At 37.0% G+C, this 15760-nt stretch overlaps 1 protein-coding gene across 4 annotated transcripts in view; it reads right to left on the bottom strand.

The window, feature by feature from the left end:
• The window catches only part of GRB14 (growth factor receptor bound protein 14), a 108467-nt gene that overhangs the window by 27453 nt on the left and 65254 nt on the right, over nt 1–15760 (bottom strand). For all 4 annotated transcript variants that reach the window (XM_045559199.1, XM_045559201.1, XM_045559200.1 and 1 more), the window contains one exon: nt 14110–14266. In XM_045559199.1, the coding sequence (XP_045415155.1) occupies nt 14110–14266 (157 nt within the window). The remainder of the gene's footprint in view (nt 1–14109; nt 14267–15760) is intronic.

The raw sequence follows: 15760 nt of genomic DNA, 5'->3' as shown, positions 1-15760 counted from the left end.
CTATGACTCAGCCCTTGGTTCAACTCTTTGCTTTCTCCCTCTCCAAATGAATTCACTCTCCCCTCTTCAACCATCACATCTGTCAGGTTCTTTGAAGTGCAATCTCTGGCTACAGATGCTCTCACTCATGCTCCCATCCTAACTGCACTAGACTCTCCACCTGAAACACAATTCATCTAAAACCAAAGTCAGTATAGCAGTTCCTCACAATATTAAATGCAGAATTACTACCTGACCAGCAACTCCACTTCTGGCTATCTACCCAAAAGAAGTAAAAGCAGGAGCTTGAACAGATATTTGTACACCAATGCTCATAGCAGCAGCATCCATAATAGCCGAAAGGCAAAAACAAGATGTCCGTCAATGGATGAACAGATGAACAAATGTGGTTGATGCAGTACACACAATGGAATATTCAGCTTTAAAAAAGAATGAAATTCTGACACATGCTACAACATGGTGAACTTTGAGGATATTATGCTAAGCAAAATAAGATAGACACATAGGACAAATACTGTATGATTCCACTCATACAAGGTACCTAAAATAGGCAAATTCATAGACAGAAAGTAGAATGGTGGTTGCCAAGGGCTGGCAGGAGAGGGAAATGAGGAGTTATTGTTTAATGGGTACAGTTTCAGTCCAGGAAGCTACAAATGTTCTAGAGATAGACAGTGGGTCATGCTGGCTATACAACAATGTGAATACAAATACTGCCACTGAACTGAAATATATACAAAAAGGATAAAATGGTAAGTTTTATGTTATGTACATTTTCCAAAAAACTTAAAACTAAAACAAAGTCATCTTCCATTTTCCCTCTCAACCACCTTTTTCTTCCTAAATTCTCCTATCTCCATTACCATCAATGTCATTTTTACCACGTTCTTTCAAAGAAATGTAGAATTAAAACTCACTTGGCATCTTTCCCTACCTCCACTCCAATATCCTCTACTCCTGACAGCCCCGGTTAGCAGGTATTCTTCCCCGAGTGTCTCATACATCCAGCACCATCCAGGTCCCATTGTTACCGACTCAATTTAGACCTTCACCTTTTCCTGTACAGCCTCTTAACTAATCTCCAAACCTCTACTTTCTCATTCTTCCCATTCAGCCTGGACACTGATAGCAAATCTCCTAAAACATGAGTATGAATGTGAACCCTGCTCAAAAAGCTTGTCTACTTCTGCTTGTTGAGATAATATCATATAGTCTGGCATTCAACAAATATTTACTGAAGATCTACACTGTGTCAAGCACTCATCTTAAGGCTGGGAATTTTATAGTGGACAAGACAGTAAAAACTAACTGCCTTCATGGAGGTTTCATTCTAATGGAAAGACAAAGACAATAAATAAAATATAAATCTTTTTTAAAAGGTGGTGACAAACCCTATAGAGGTTTGTTAGAACGTGATGAGGACATAGGAGAAAGGAATCCATCTCTAACAGTTTGTCAGGAAGGCCTCATTGAGAAGGCAACATTTGAACAAAGACCCAAAGGAGAAGAGGATATGACCTCATGACCCAAGCAGCTATTTAGAGGAAGAGCAAGAACAAGGCCCATGAGGCAGAACAAGGTTGTTATGTTTGAAACACAGCAAGGAGGTTAACTTGTCTAAAGCTGAATGAGCAAGAGGGGCACACCAAGAGAAGAGGTTAAACAAGTGACAGTGACAAGATGGGGGTGAGGGGTGGCTGGAGAAAGCCTTGCCATCCATAGTAAGTATTTGGCTTTTCCTCTGAGCTAGATGAGAAGTCATTTTAAACAAAGTAATAACATGAACTAACAAGTTTTAATGGGATACACTCACTGTTGAGTAGGAAACTGACTTTTCAAAAGAACACAAAGAACATTTGGTAGGCTATTTCAACTAACCCAGGAGAAATGATGTGGCTTGGATAAGCATGGTAGCAGTTGATGTGGTTAAAAAAAAAAAAACAGGCAGAATCTACATCTATTTTAAAGGTAGGGCCAACAGGATGTGCTGGCAAATTAGATATGCAGTGAAAAAGAAAGTACTCAAAGGAGGACAACAAGGATCTCAGCCCAAGCACTTGAAGGGACAGTGTCACCATTGATGAGCTAGGAAGACTGTAAGAGAAGCAAGTTGGGGGCACATCCAGTGATCACTGAGATATCGAGTGGGAATGTGCATCCTTAACAATCTTCTGCCCTTACTTCTGTCTACTTCTCACACAAACCCAGCTGGCATTTTCAAGATTATGACACACAGGTACACGTTATCAAACATACTATGTGCTAAACACTGTATCTATATTCTTTGCAACTGCAGTGGGAGAAAATTGCAAGGTATTAATCAAGAAGCTTGCTTGCTTTGCCAATCTGTGTTTCTTTGTACCCATTACCTTTCTCTACCATTAAAGAGACAGCGTATGTTCTGCTTTCATGATATACTACACAGATAGAAAAAATGACAGAGGCATTTTCTTGGTTTTTGAGCTTCAAAGTAGACTTTATCAATCTTTAACGAATATGACTGCTTAAGGAGAAGCATGCCTAGCCAATCTTCCATCGACTCATCTAGGCACCCACCCTCTGCCCTCCAGAAAAGGAGGCAGAGTTGAGGGGTTAGTGGCAAAAACTGGTGGAGTGGAGACTGCCAGAGAGTTAAATTGTAACTGGGCAGTGTGGGTGCCAAGTGACCCCATATCCTGCCCCCTTTCTGAACCAGAACCCTTGTGGTAAGACCCCCTGATAAGTTTAATGATGGTGGGTAGCCAAAACCACAGCATAGCCTTAGGAAACCTTGAACCTCAAGTAGAGGTCCTATATCTAGCATGAGAAAGAAGCAATAGCTGAACATAATGTCAAGTCCATAGCATCCCAGTATGGGGCAGAAGCACTGTAGTACCTAGTTCCCAAGAAAGAACATGGAAGGGCTAACAGAAGACCATAAATTTAAGGGGCTTTATGATAATAGGCAATAAGCTTGAAGGAAGCAAGTTTCCAAAAAAGAAAGAGACAGTTGGATAAGAGACAAATATCCCTCTTGGGACTTAAATGCTCCACCAGAGTGCTGGAGGAGTGACAGTAGGTCCTACCCTTCAACTGAGAACATTTTAAACCTGTATTCGACTCACTGTTACAACCTGAATTGGTTATTTACCCCAAAAAGATGAAGAACAATCCAGGGAACAAGCATATAATATAAAAATAAACTGAGTCTCCTGCAGTTAAGATGGCAGGAGACTCAGAGTCAGAAACTAACTCAAGTTACAGAAAAAAAGGAAGTTACACCTCTGCATGTCTCAATCCTTGAGCTGTTTCATTATTGTATTTGATTCTTATAATTCCTGTAGTAGGCTGAATAATGGCCCTAAAGATATCAGGTCCTAATCCCTGGAACCTACAAATGTTACCTTATATGGCAAAGCCTTTGCAGACATCATTAAATTAAAACTATTGAGATAGGGAGACTATTCTGGATTAACCAGGTGAGCTCTAAATCTAATCACAAGCACCTTTTTAAGAGACAGGCAGAAGATTTGACAGAGACAGAAGAAAAGCAATGTGATCAGGAAAGCAGAGATTCAGGTGGAGCCACCACAAGCCAAGGAATGCTAACAGCTGCCAGAAGCTGGACGGGGCAAGGAGCAGACTCCCCCTCGGGCTCCCAGAAGGAACATGACCCTCTAGAACTGTGAAAGAACCCACTTCTGTTATTTATGCCACCAAGTTTGTGGTAATTTATTACAGCAGCCTTAGGAAATTACTCTAATAATCTAATGAGCAAGTTATATTTCCATTTTACAGATAGAAACTGAGGTTCAGAAGAGCCAATCTGCCCAGGTTGAATGGCAGCCACGGGTCAAGTCCACACTCTTTCCCCTGCATGGGGCTGCCTCAGCCTTCACGGAAGTTCCCACCCAAGGGGCACTCCCTGCCACCTCTGCTCGGTCTATTTATATCCTGCTCATCCTTTCTGTATCAGCTAAAATTGCTCTCTCATGTTCCTGCAGTTCTCAGGTTTCAGCTGCCTCAATTTCTTTTATTTTGAAATATGTTCAATACATATTTGCTAATTAACTAAAAATAAATAACCACATTTTTGAGCGTAAGGGAAGAGATAGTAATGGGTAAGATTTCAGATTACATCAATGTTAACCTTCCATAAAAGTAACAAATCACTTGAATTTGGATTTTGGCAAAAAAGGAAATTAAACAAAAAACAGTTGAAAAATCAAGTGACATTAGAACAGCTATAACAAATGTGTCACTAAAGAATTAGTGTCATATGTATGATTACCAAGAAGTGGGATCTAGTGAGGGGTTTTGTTGACTACATGCAAATAAAAGCCAGAATCCCAATCTAGAATAAAAAAATAACAGATAAAATATTTGCAGAAAATGTGACAGAACCATAATACCGAATGTTTTATTAATGCGATTACTGGCACAAGGAAAATATTCTGGTAATCTTAAGGAAAAAAGTCTTCAAAAAAGCCATCATAAACTAAAGAGTATGTGAGAAAGTCAAAGATATATTTTCTATTCCTTCAAAAAAGAGTTCTAGTTCTGTTCTATTGAAAATTCAGATAACATATTGAGAAAGCAAATGAAAGTCCAGAGGATTGAACACAGCTGCATTTTGTTTTTTACCTTATATATTGGCCTGGTAATGAGAGATAAAATTCACTTATTATAGAATCTAATGTTTTTAAATTATATTACATATCCTTTTAAAATTTATACATCACCATCCCAATTAGGATGCCTTGCCACAAACCTTCCCCCAACCAGTCTCATTATGTTAAAGAATTAAGGCTACAATAATCCAAATAACCCTGGGAGGCATAATTGATTATCAGTTAATCACATCTTACGGAAAACTAGTATTTCTTTTTTTAATACAGGTAACTAATAAAATATACACTCTAATAGACAGAAAGTTCACCATGAAGATACAAGATGTCTAGATGCATTACTTTGAAAGGAAAAGAAAAATGCTGGCCAGGCACGGTGGCTCACACCTGTAATCCTAGCACTCTGGAGGCCAAGGTAGGAGGATCACTTGAGGTCAGGAGTTCAAGACCAGCCTGAGCAAGAGCAAGACCCCGTCTCTACTAAAAATAAAAAGAAATTAGCCAGAAAAGAAAAATGCTGAAAGGGGAGGTGAAAAGTTGCTAAAGACCGACTTTCTTTTGCCTAGGCCCAACCACAAAACATTATTACCAAGACCTAAGAAAAGGGAAACAAAACAAAACAGTAGACTGGATGGCCTCCAATAAACTTCCTGTTGACTCTTCTCAGACCAAGCAAATTTTAACCAACTAAGTAATCCTACTAAGTAATTTATAATATATTTTAAAATACCAAAAGAGGCAAATCAATACAAATTAGGGCTCTTAACTGCAATGTTCAAAACCCAGAAAGAACTCAGATACTTTTTGAGTTACCATTTAAGAAATGACCCCAGGTAGCTTTCACATGATGAATTAATTCATCATTATTATTTCAAAGACCATATTTTTAAAACTTCATAAAATCCATCTAAAATACTATATTAAAATATATTGTTAAAAGTTCAGAGATGTAAGTCTATTTTAAAAAAACTTCCTGAGGTTATTTTTCAGGCATTGAAAAGGGAATTACAATTGTCAAATACCACTCTTATGTAGGTAGAAAAATAAGAGGGAAGCCCTCTTCAATTATTTCAAAATAGAAACCAAGAAGAGGAAAAAGAAAAGCTTCAAAAAGAGGTATAAAAGCTTTTTAAAAACAAAACAAAAACCTCATATTGCTTTAAGTTTTATTTTTATTTCTGACAGATCAGTGAGGTCTTATGGTAAATAGAAATACCACCAAATAATAATAACTATGTGTAATCCTGTTTTCTAATTTTCAGAAACTTTTTCTTTAAAAAAAAGAAGAAGAAGAAAGAAAGAAGTTTCTTCTGAAACTGTTGATTTAACTTCAAAGTCTTTCAAAAAACCACAATCCTCCAAGAATGGAAAGTGCTCACCTGTGACCTTTTGCCTGGATTTCTTCGCTGCATCTACTGAAAGTACAGCATGGAGCTCAGATAGAAACCTGAGTCTCTACTCTTCTCATCACTTGATAAGAGAAGAAACAAAAGTGGCTTTTACCTCTAATTCTCCCAGAAAACAATTCTTTGTATACCTTTGTTACAGGAAACTCCAGGAGACAAATGGTCCTTGTACTTCTCTGTGCTGGGTAGAAACTACATACTTTTTGTCAATCTTATTTTCAGATAAAAATGAACAGCCTCTGACCAAGCAAAACAAAAACTGGAGAAGTGAAGAATAAAACAGAGTTCAATTTCTAAAAGGTCCCTTAACCTAAGAATACTACTTAATACCAGCAGGATCCCCCAGAAAATTGCCATCGCCTGATTCAACTCCCCAAGTGCTATAATAGGAAAAGTGTGACACTCCAGCTTGACGGCCATAAAGGACTCGTCACAGTTCATTCTTCAACAAATCGAAATCATTTTCAATTAACTCAGATCCAACAATTGCAACTTATGTTCACAGAGAGCCTTATTTTTTCCCAAAATGCTTGCATATATATTATCTCAGGCTGACTGAATAAATATCTGAAGAGCTTAGAAACAGCTTCCATAAATTAGAAGTTACCCAATGTATCCTTTCAGGACTCTGAGTAAATTTCCATCTGGGCATGGCATATGACTTTGCTGGCTATTTTCCAAGCCTCTTTTTTCTATTTACTTTGTAATCCATCCTTTGAATTATTTGATATAAATACCTTGCAGTTTAATACAACTTTGTTCAAAGACATTTGTTTGTTTTAGACCGTGGGTTACATCGATGTATGTGTACATAAAGTCCCGGCTTTTATGGATTTACTGTCCAATTTTAATATTAATAATATGATCACTATTAAGATAGTTGTAGAAAATTTTATGGCAGCAAAGAAGATGGGTACTTTGCCCAACTTGGGGCTTTAGGAAGATGTCTGAGCTAAGTCTTTAAAAATCTCTAAAAGTTTTAAAAATTGTGTTTGTTTTTTTCTGATTACTAAAATGATATATTTCCATTAGAGAAAATTTTACAAACACAGACAGGTGACAATCACAATCTATCTTTAAACCTTTCAGTACCTTCCCTTCTTGCCTTTTTCTTTGGGTCTACGTAAGTGTATGTAAATATATTTTTCATAAAAATAGGAGACATTGTACATATTTATACACTGCTTTATTCAATCATCATCGTAATCTTACATTTGCCCACATGAGTCTTCAGAGGAAGAACAAAAACATGATCAAAAGCTGCATAACATTACATCCTATGGATATACCATAATTTATAACATTCTCCTATTATAAGATTAGGTTTTACTTTTCTAGTTAATTGATATTGTAAATAATCTGCTTTGAACAGCTTTATATCCAAATCTTGTCCATACTGCTTGCATCCCACACACGCATACAGCATGACCTGTAGGAGCATCATCTCCCGGGACACAATTCATCACTAACACTCCCAGTTCCTCCTGCACCTCTCTGTTATTTTCAGGATTTGTCATTTCCTAAGGGAGGTACAGGAACAGGTAGTGCCAGCAAGTATCCTGATCATCTCAGGGGACAGCTGCAGAGCAGCAGCGGTAGTCAGGCATGCGGAAGAGGCAGATGTGTCTCTCCACTTGCACTCAAATGGAAAGGCTGACTCTACTTCACAATGCGGAGCGTGGGGTGCCTCCAACTGATTTTCTCTCTCCATTCTCCCTGGATTGTGGCACTAAGCTGTCAGTCATCTTGGACAGCTGAGAGTTTTCATTTTTACTTTGTTTTCATAGGTATTTTTAAGAAAGGGCTAGGGGTTATACTTTCCTGCCATTTTTAACTAAAATAACTATAACATGGAAGGTGCATAGCAGTGAGCAGGTAAAGACAGGCAGGAAAGGGCTTCCTGAAAACCTTAACGGCACAAGTAAGGAAACTAAGTAGAAACTGTGGTGTACTCAAGAATCTGCAGACGGTTCTCTAATGCATAAACTACGAGGAAGGAGGGGTGAGACACAAGGCTGCATATGAGGCGTAGACAGGTCACCAGATGCCATAAGCCCCACGAAGGACCCTGGACCCAAATACAAGGAGAATCAGGTCTGCACTGAGATGGACCTTGGTAAGGCCAAAGGCAAGAGGAGCAGCTGTGAGGCTAACATAATACCTGAGGACAGAGATGACGGGACCTGAACTTACGTAGCCGAGGCTGTGAGAATACGTAGAAGGAAAAATCAGCTACTCCAGAGGCAGATTTTGTTACAGGCACTTCCCACTCCTAGTTAGTTAAATATTTCCCATTTCTGGCCTGTGTGTACCACCAGGACACCAAGTCTTCTCAAAGCTCAGGAGGTCAGAGCACTTGATTCTCCGTAGAGAAGGAAACACAGTGCCACGTGTCCCGAAGGCCTCACCGTCACCTCTGCCAGTGATGAGGGTGGTCACAACTCTGATGGCTCGGACTAATAGGCTGTACACGGTGCAGAAAGCACAACTACATACCAGCTCCAGACAACAAGAAAAACACTTGTACCTCCTTTGTTGTTGTTGTTGTTTTAAAAAAAAAAAAGGAAAAGTAGCGAAGGAGCAGCTTCAAAGCAGGCAGTTGTGAACACCCCTTCACTGCCACTGTGCATTGCTTCTGTCTTAAAGAGATCGTGTCTAGCTGCACACATAAAAATGGTTTCATTAAAAGCCTCCAGCCATTCATTTTGCTTATTAAAGCCACTCCACAGTGATATTCACAATGGAAATCTCAGCTGTTCCTAGCAATGATACTAAAACACATTTGATTCCTCTTCCCAAAGCATCTATAGGTATGAACTTGAGGTATTGTGTTAATGGCCACTGCTTCATAGCATGGCTTCAGTCAGGAATCAAAATGGGAGCGACACAAACATGGATCCCATTAAGTTCCTGAGGACTCGAAGCTGAAGTTCCCAGCCGCGTACTCTCTTCTTAAACTGATCATAAAAGCAGAGGACTCCATCTGGGGAGCTATACTGACATCCAGTGGCTATGAAGGAAAGCACACCGGTTACGAAACCCGGTTTACTACACCATGAAAAGAAGAAATATTTGTTGATAGGCTGACATTTTAAATTCAATGTCTATCAAACGGTGTGTACAACTAGAACCATATCATAATATGATCCCAAATCAGGCAATTCAGAGATTCATAACAAAATCAGGATATTTAGCTGCCTTCAATGATTTCCTCTGCCTATTAAAATTCTCAACAGCATATATTAATAATTACAGGCAAAGGATATGAAATATTGACATTGTATTCAAAGTTCCAAACATAATATTACCATTCATGGTTCTATACAAATTTCAAGAACAAGTAACTTCCAACATGATCCTCTTGTTCAGCCAAAATAAATATCTGTCTCAGCTATAAAAGTGAACCAGGTTGGCTCAGTACAATCTTAGTAATTTCAATATTACCTGGGTAAGGAAAGTTCATCTGAAAATGTTCTTGGGTTCAAAACTTAAATTGTAGCATGCCTGAGAGACAGATGCAAAGTGTGACAGAGACAAACCAACCACAGAATCCCAGAAACATTTACTTGAACCATCAGGGTGAGAAGAAACCAGATTGCTTCAGTGGAAAATGCATAGACTTTCAAATCTGACAGAATTTAGATCTGTGCAATGTTTGACACTGGATGAGGTATTTCATCACTGAGTCTGCGTATTTCTGCATGTAAAATGGATATTATAATACTTATCATATGAACATTAATAGAAACTATCACATATACATGCATTCATATTAAAAAGTACTAATAAGATTGAAGTTTCCTCTGCCACAGAAAATGTCACTCTGAAAATGGACTTTGGGTTCCACGAACCTATCACATTTTGAATGTCAAGTATTCCCCCTTCTGACTTCAGTAACTGGCGATGTGGTTTCATGGACCAGAAGCAACAATAGTAGCAGATCTATCAACAACAGAATGTCTCTGAAAACGTCCTAAATGTGCCTTGGTCATTAAAGTGGATTAAAGTGAGGAAAACTCTCAACTCTCATCTATCCTTTAAGTCAAACTGTTCTTGCCTCAAAGGCCTTGGAATCCCACAAACATTAAATCTGATAAATACGCAGCACACTACATGTGACAAGACACAAGGCAGCTAGGCACAACTAGCCAAAATGAGAGCTTGGCAAGGATCATTCCAGGGAGCCACAGGTAGTTTGATGTAAAATCAAAATAAGTTATTTGGCCTTCAAAAGGTCAAAACTTGAACTCTTGGTCTCTTTAGTAGTATACTTTTAAACCATATCTTCCTGCTCTTGAACTCAAAAACCTCCCATTGCTTTTTCTCTCACTCTGTAAACGCCAAGCCCACTCCCTGGCCAATGAGAACCTATATGATCTGGCCCTGGGCAGCTCTGTGTCTGCTACCGTTCCCTTCCACCTTACTGACTCCACCCTCTGGGCTGTGTCCTGAACACAAACGTATGGCCACATCAGGGCCTTTCCACTAGCTGTTCCCTCTGTCCAGAAAAATCTTCCATTTAGCTGCATGACCTGCTGGCTGTGTGCTTCAGGTCCCTACTCAAACCCACCCAATCAGGAACGCCTTCCCTGATGCCTCTCTTTAAAGCACACCTGCCATCTGCTGCCAGATTTTGCTGTCTTTCCGCATTCCTTCCCTCCCCAGGGCCTATGAGATAACCAATATTAGTCCTTTGTTTCTTCTCTTTCTCTCCCCACTGCAATGCAAACTCACAAGGGCAACGCATTTTGTCTGCTTTGTTCATACTGTATCCCCAGGATCTACCCCAGAGAATAGGCCTGGTACAAAATTGTCAATAAATATTTGCTAAACTGTTTGGGGAAGGCAGGAGGAGTTCCTACTACTTGTGAAATCTATAAAGTGAAAAGTAAAAAACTAAAAACACTCAAGATGTATTCTTAAGTGCACAAAAGGAAGAAAAAAGAAAGTAGTCTACAAAAGTTGATACATAGATTATGTTAAAATGGAGAAACTGATTAGAGAATTTTTAAAATGCCAACAGAAGTTCAGTGGTGTGAAATTATGAATAATTTTGTTTACTTAACACATTTATTTCTTATTTATTTATAATGAGCTGAATTACTTTTGTGTTTAAAAATATTTTTAAAAATAATAGACACCACTCTTTTCTTTTAGATTTCTGTTCACTGAAAATTCATCATTTTGGGCAAAAAGAGGTCAAGAATGTCTCCTGAACAATATGCAGAACTGACTAGCTGGTCACCAAAGTTTTGGCAAATGGTTTGTCTTTTGGTTCTTTGTATAAATAGCACTCACAAAAGATTTACAGGTAAAGGTGTCAGTGGTCCATTCTATTGACAAAGGGCATCTACAGCTGCGTATCATGTTTGAGAAGGAAAAAAACCCACTCTAGTTCCTTTCATTCATTTTAATATGTAAATGGGAAAAATGTTACTTAATACCACTATTAAATTAAACAGTTATTGTAAGAGTATTTACAAGCTATGTATAAAACAATACAAAACAAACACAAAAAACATTTTAAAGACATATCTGCTTACATTTGATGCTGAGGAAGACCATAGCACCTCAATAGTAGTTATTGTCCTGTTATATCGTTAAAGAACTGGAAGCTGTTAAATCTAATACATATTAGTATTTGGGTACAGTTAATGTTTTCAATTATTCTGTTTAAATATATAATCTCAGCAAAAAAACAAAAAGAAAAAGAATACAATAAAGCTCTGGAACTAAAATTCTTTCTCATAAGCTTTGGTCTAATGCACGGTTGATGAAGCCATGAAAATATGTTCACATCTTTGATTTTATTTCAGCAGTTTCCAGAAAACACAATAATGGAGAAATACACTTATTTTATATTTGAGGCCTGAAAGTTTAAATTTATTATGTAGATCAAATTAATTCTCAATGTTCCATTTTAAGCTTTTACATTAAAGACTTGTATTAATATATTTTATTCCTTAATATAAATAATTTGTAGTGTTCTCAGTGAAAACTGCTACTTGATTTACAGAGTAGATTTTTATTACTGAACTTCAAAGCTATTTGTTGGAGATATTAATAAATTGTAGTAACCATTACAAAAAATATTTTTAAAGCCTCTCCCAAAAGAAAAATTTAAGAGCATAAAATACTGTTATGATATATTATGCTAATTAAGAGCTATATTTCTACCAGCTTAAGTAAATGAGATATTTTGTAATATGGCAGATAATCTACTGAGAATTAACACCATACTTCTGGGAGATTATCACAAGTACAAGTTAAATTAGTCACAAATGGCAGTGAAGAAAATATATGATGAGCTTTTTCTGCCCTAGAAGGTGAGATAGCAAGTTGTACTGGCAAGTCTCATGTACCTTCAGAATCAGGCTTTCTTGGCAGGTTTATAATGATCTATGCTGAGCTGTCAAGATCAGCTGGCACTATTGTAGCTCATCACTTCTTAACTGGGAGATGGTCAGGTTCAGAATCCCTATGGAAATTGCAGAACAACTCCAGCTTCTTTTCCACAGGCTTCTTTCTGTCCCCTTCCTGAGGTTTAGACATGTCCTAGGACAGTAGTCATCAAATTGGAAGTACCAACACCTTCTACACAGTTCAGGGAATGCAGGTGGTGTTAAGCAAAACCACTTTCCAGAATCTTTTAAAAATGAATCTTCTTAAGAACACATCTTGTCTGACAACATCATTTTTTAACTCCCTTTCATAAGAGAAAGGCAAACCTCTCATTCAAACAGAACCTGACTTTGGCACATAGCTCTCAAATGCACCAAATAAAGGGACAATTTTATATATCAGCAGGTATGCCAGAAAGTGAATGACTCTAATGACTATATATAAAAGTCTCACAATTCTTTAAACCTATTAAAGGGACTAATTAAACTATCACTGAAAAATTATTGTAAATGATTTTGATGATTTATTACTAAAGATTTTTTTAACATATAATACAAAAAAATTTGTGGCAGGTTAAATATTTATAGCCCCTAACAGATAATCACATCTTAATTCCTAGAACTTGTGAATGTCATTATGTGGCAAAAGGGCAAAAAAAGACTTTGCAGATGTGATTTAACTAAGGATATTGAAATGAGATTATCCTGGATTATCTGAGTGTGCCCTAAACGTTACTCTTCTTGTAAGAAAGAGGAAGACTTGACACATACAAGAGAAGAAAGCAGTGTGACTACAGAGGCAGAGATGAGGTGATGCAGCCACAAGCCAAGGAATGCTGGCAAGCCACCAGAGCTGGAAGAGGCAAGGAACATATTCTCCCCTTGAGCTTCCAAAGGAAGTGTATTCCTGCTGACATCTTAATTTCAATACTGATTTCAGACTTAAGCCACCAAGTTTGTGGTTGTCATAGCAACCACAGGACTCTTACACAGAGCTCAAAGAATCAAATGGCATTGCCATAACAAACTCCTTCCTTTCTCACCTACTTATACGTAAACATGATTTTTAATATCAAATCTATAAAAGTAAGAAAGCAGGGAACAAAATTGTTGCCAAATCCTGTCTTACTCTAGCAGAAAAGTGAATTTTTTATAACTTATTAAAATAATTTTTTTAAAAACCCCCACAGTTTATAATACAAAGATGCATTTCCGATTAAAAAATTTTTTAAAGGTTACTCTTCATGTTTATGTCTTTAAAATGAAGGAGTTACTTATTTCTTCAAGAAAAATGTAGGTTATACACTCCCATAAAGATAACCACCACTATGGATACTTGCACTTGTCTTCGCTCTAATCAACTCAAAATGCAGTCTGAACAATTTTGCATTGTGCTACTAAAGATTATTAAGAAATTTATCTTTCCATCAATTTGAACTCTATGTTTCAGTTCCAAAATTCCCATGGAATATTATTTAAACAAAGAGAGGTGGTAAATTTACAATACTTTAATTCTTGTTTCCATTTTGTGCTGCTTTCTTTGTCTCTCGACCATCAACCAAAAATAGAAAGAGTTAAAAGGACAATTCATAATTCCTTTCTATTTTTATACATCTGAAGAAAATCTTTGCCATATGATCTCTACTATAACAAACAGAAAAGCAATGATGTGAGACAACACTTTCATACCCTTACCTACACCTGTGTGAGGCAGGTGCTCAAAAAGGGTCCAGCTGTGGTCATCAATGTAATGGTTCTTCAGGATCAACAGCTGACAAACATCTCGGGCCGTTATGTCACTGGGTACATCTAAAGCCCTGCTGGTCTCATCTTCACTATATACTTTAATGACCTGTGTACGTAGAAACAAAAAAAAGAGCTAAAATAGTCTTGTTTTTGTTTTTTTATAAGTTTTATTGTACATAAAGTAAACAACATGATGTCAGGAGATATCTATAGGCAGTAAAATAGTTAATATAATGATGCAAATTAATATATCTGTCATGTCACATAGTTACACATGTTTTTTGTGCAGCGAGAGCAGCTAAAATCTACTCATTTAGCAAAAATCCCAAGTATAATACAGTATTATTAACCATAATCCTCATGTTGAACATTAGATCTCCAGACTTGTTCATCCTACATATCTGCTATTTTGTATCCTTTGATTTGCATCTCCCCATTGCCCTCCACTTCCACCCCTATCTCTGGTAACCACGGTTTTATTCTCTATCTCTGTATATTTGACTTTTTTTTTAACTTCCACATATAAGTGAGATCATGCAATATTTTTCTTTCTGTGTCTGGCTTATTTCACTTACCATAACGTCCATGTTGTGGCAAATGACAAGATCTCCTTTTTTAAGGCTGAATACTATTCCATTATATATGTATATAATTTAAATATACAATGTACACTTATACACACACATACACACAATGTACATATATCACAATTTCTTTAACCATTCACCCATCAATGGAATGGGACATCTAGGTTGTTTCCACATTTGGGCTATTGTAAATAATGGTGGGAGGAGTGCAGATGTCTCTATGACATACTGATTTCAATTCCTTTAGGAATCCCCAAAAGAGGAATTGTGGGTCATATGGTAGTTCTATTTTTAATTTCTTTAGGAAATTCCATACTGTTTTCCAGAATGCTACACCAATCTACATTCCCACCAACAGGGGAGAAAGGTTCCCTTTTCTCTATATCCTCACCAATATTTATCTCATTTTTTTGTTGATAGTCATCTTAATGGGTGTGAAGTGATATCTCATAGTGGTTCTGATTTGCATCTCCCTGATGATTAGAGATGTTTAAGTACCTTTTCATACACCTGTTGGCCATTTTTATGTATTCTTTGGGAAAATGTCTATTCGGAGCCTTTATCCATTTTTAATTGGGTTATTTGTTTTTCTGCTATTGAGTTGTATGAGTTCTTTATAGATTTTGAATACTAACCCTTATAATTATATATGGTTTGCAAATATTTTTTGCAATCCATAGGTAGCCTTTTCATTGAAATGTTCTATTAAAAATATCACTCTAATAAGTCAACAAACTTATTGGTTGAATTGGTTATAAATTCCCTATATAGTGTTTCACACATTGAATTTTATTATATATTGAATGAATGTTACCTAATCAAGACATGTTTACATGTCAAAGTCACTTTGTCCAACAACTTCCACTCTATTCTCATCAGTGTCTAAAAGCTATTCAGTAACTATTTAATATCATTTCCCACCACTCTGATCTATGAAAAGCTATGTATTTCTTATTCATAATTTAAATTTTATATTCCCTATTTAAATCCCCTAAATAATTCAAGTAACATGA

Source organism: Lemur catta, chromosome 8 (genome assembly GCF_020740605.2).
Source record: "Lemur catta isolate mLemCat1 chromosome 8, mLemCat1.pri, whole genome shotgun sequence".
Taxonomy (NCBI): Eukaryota; Metazoa; Chordata; class Mammalia; order Primates; family Lemuridae; genus Lemur; species Lemur catta.
The sequence above is the reverse complement of the archived record's forward strand: the minus strand, read 5'-3'. Positions and strand labels throughout refer to the sequence as shown.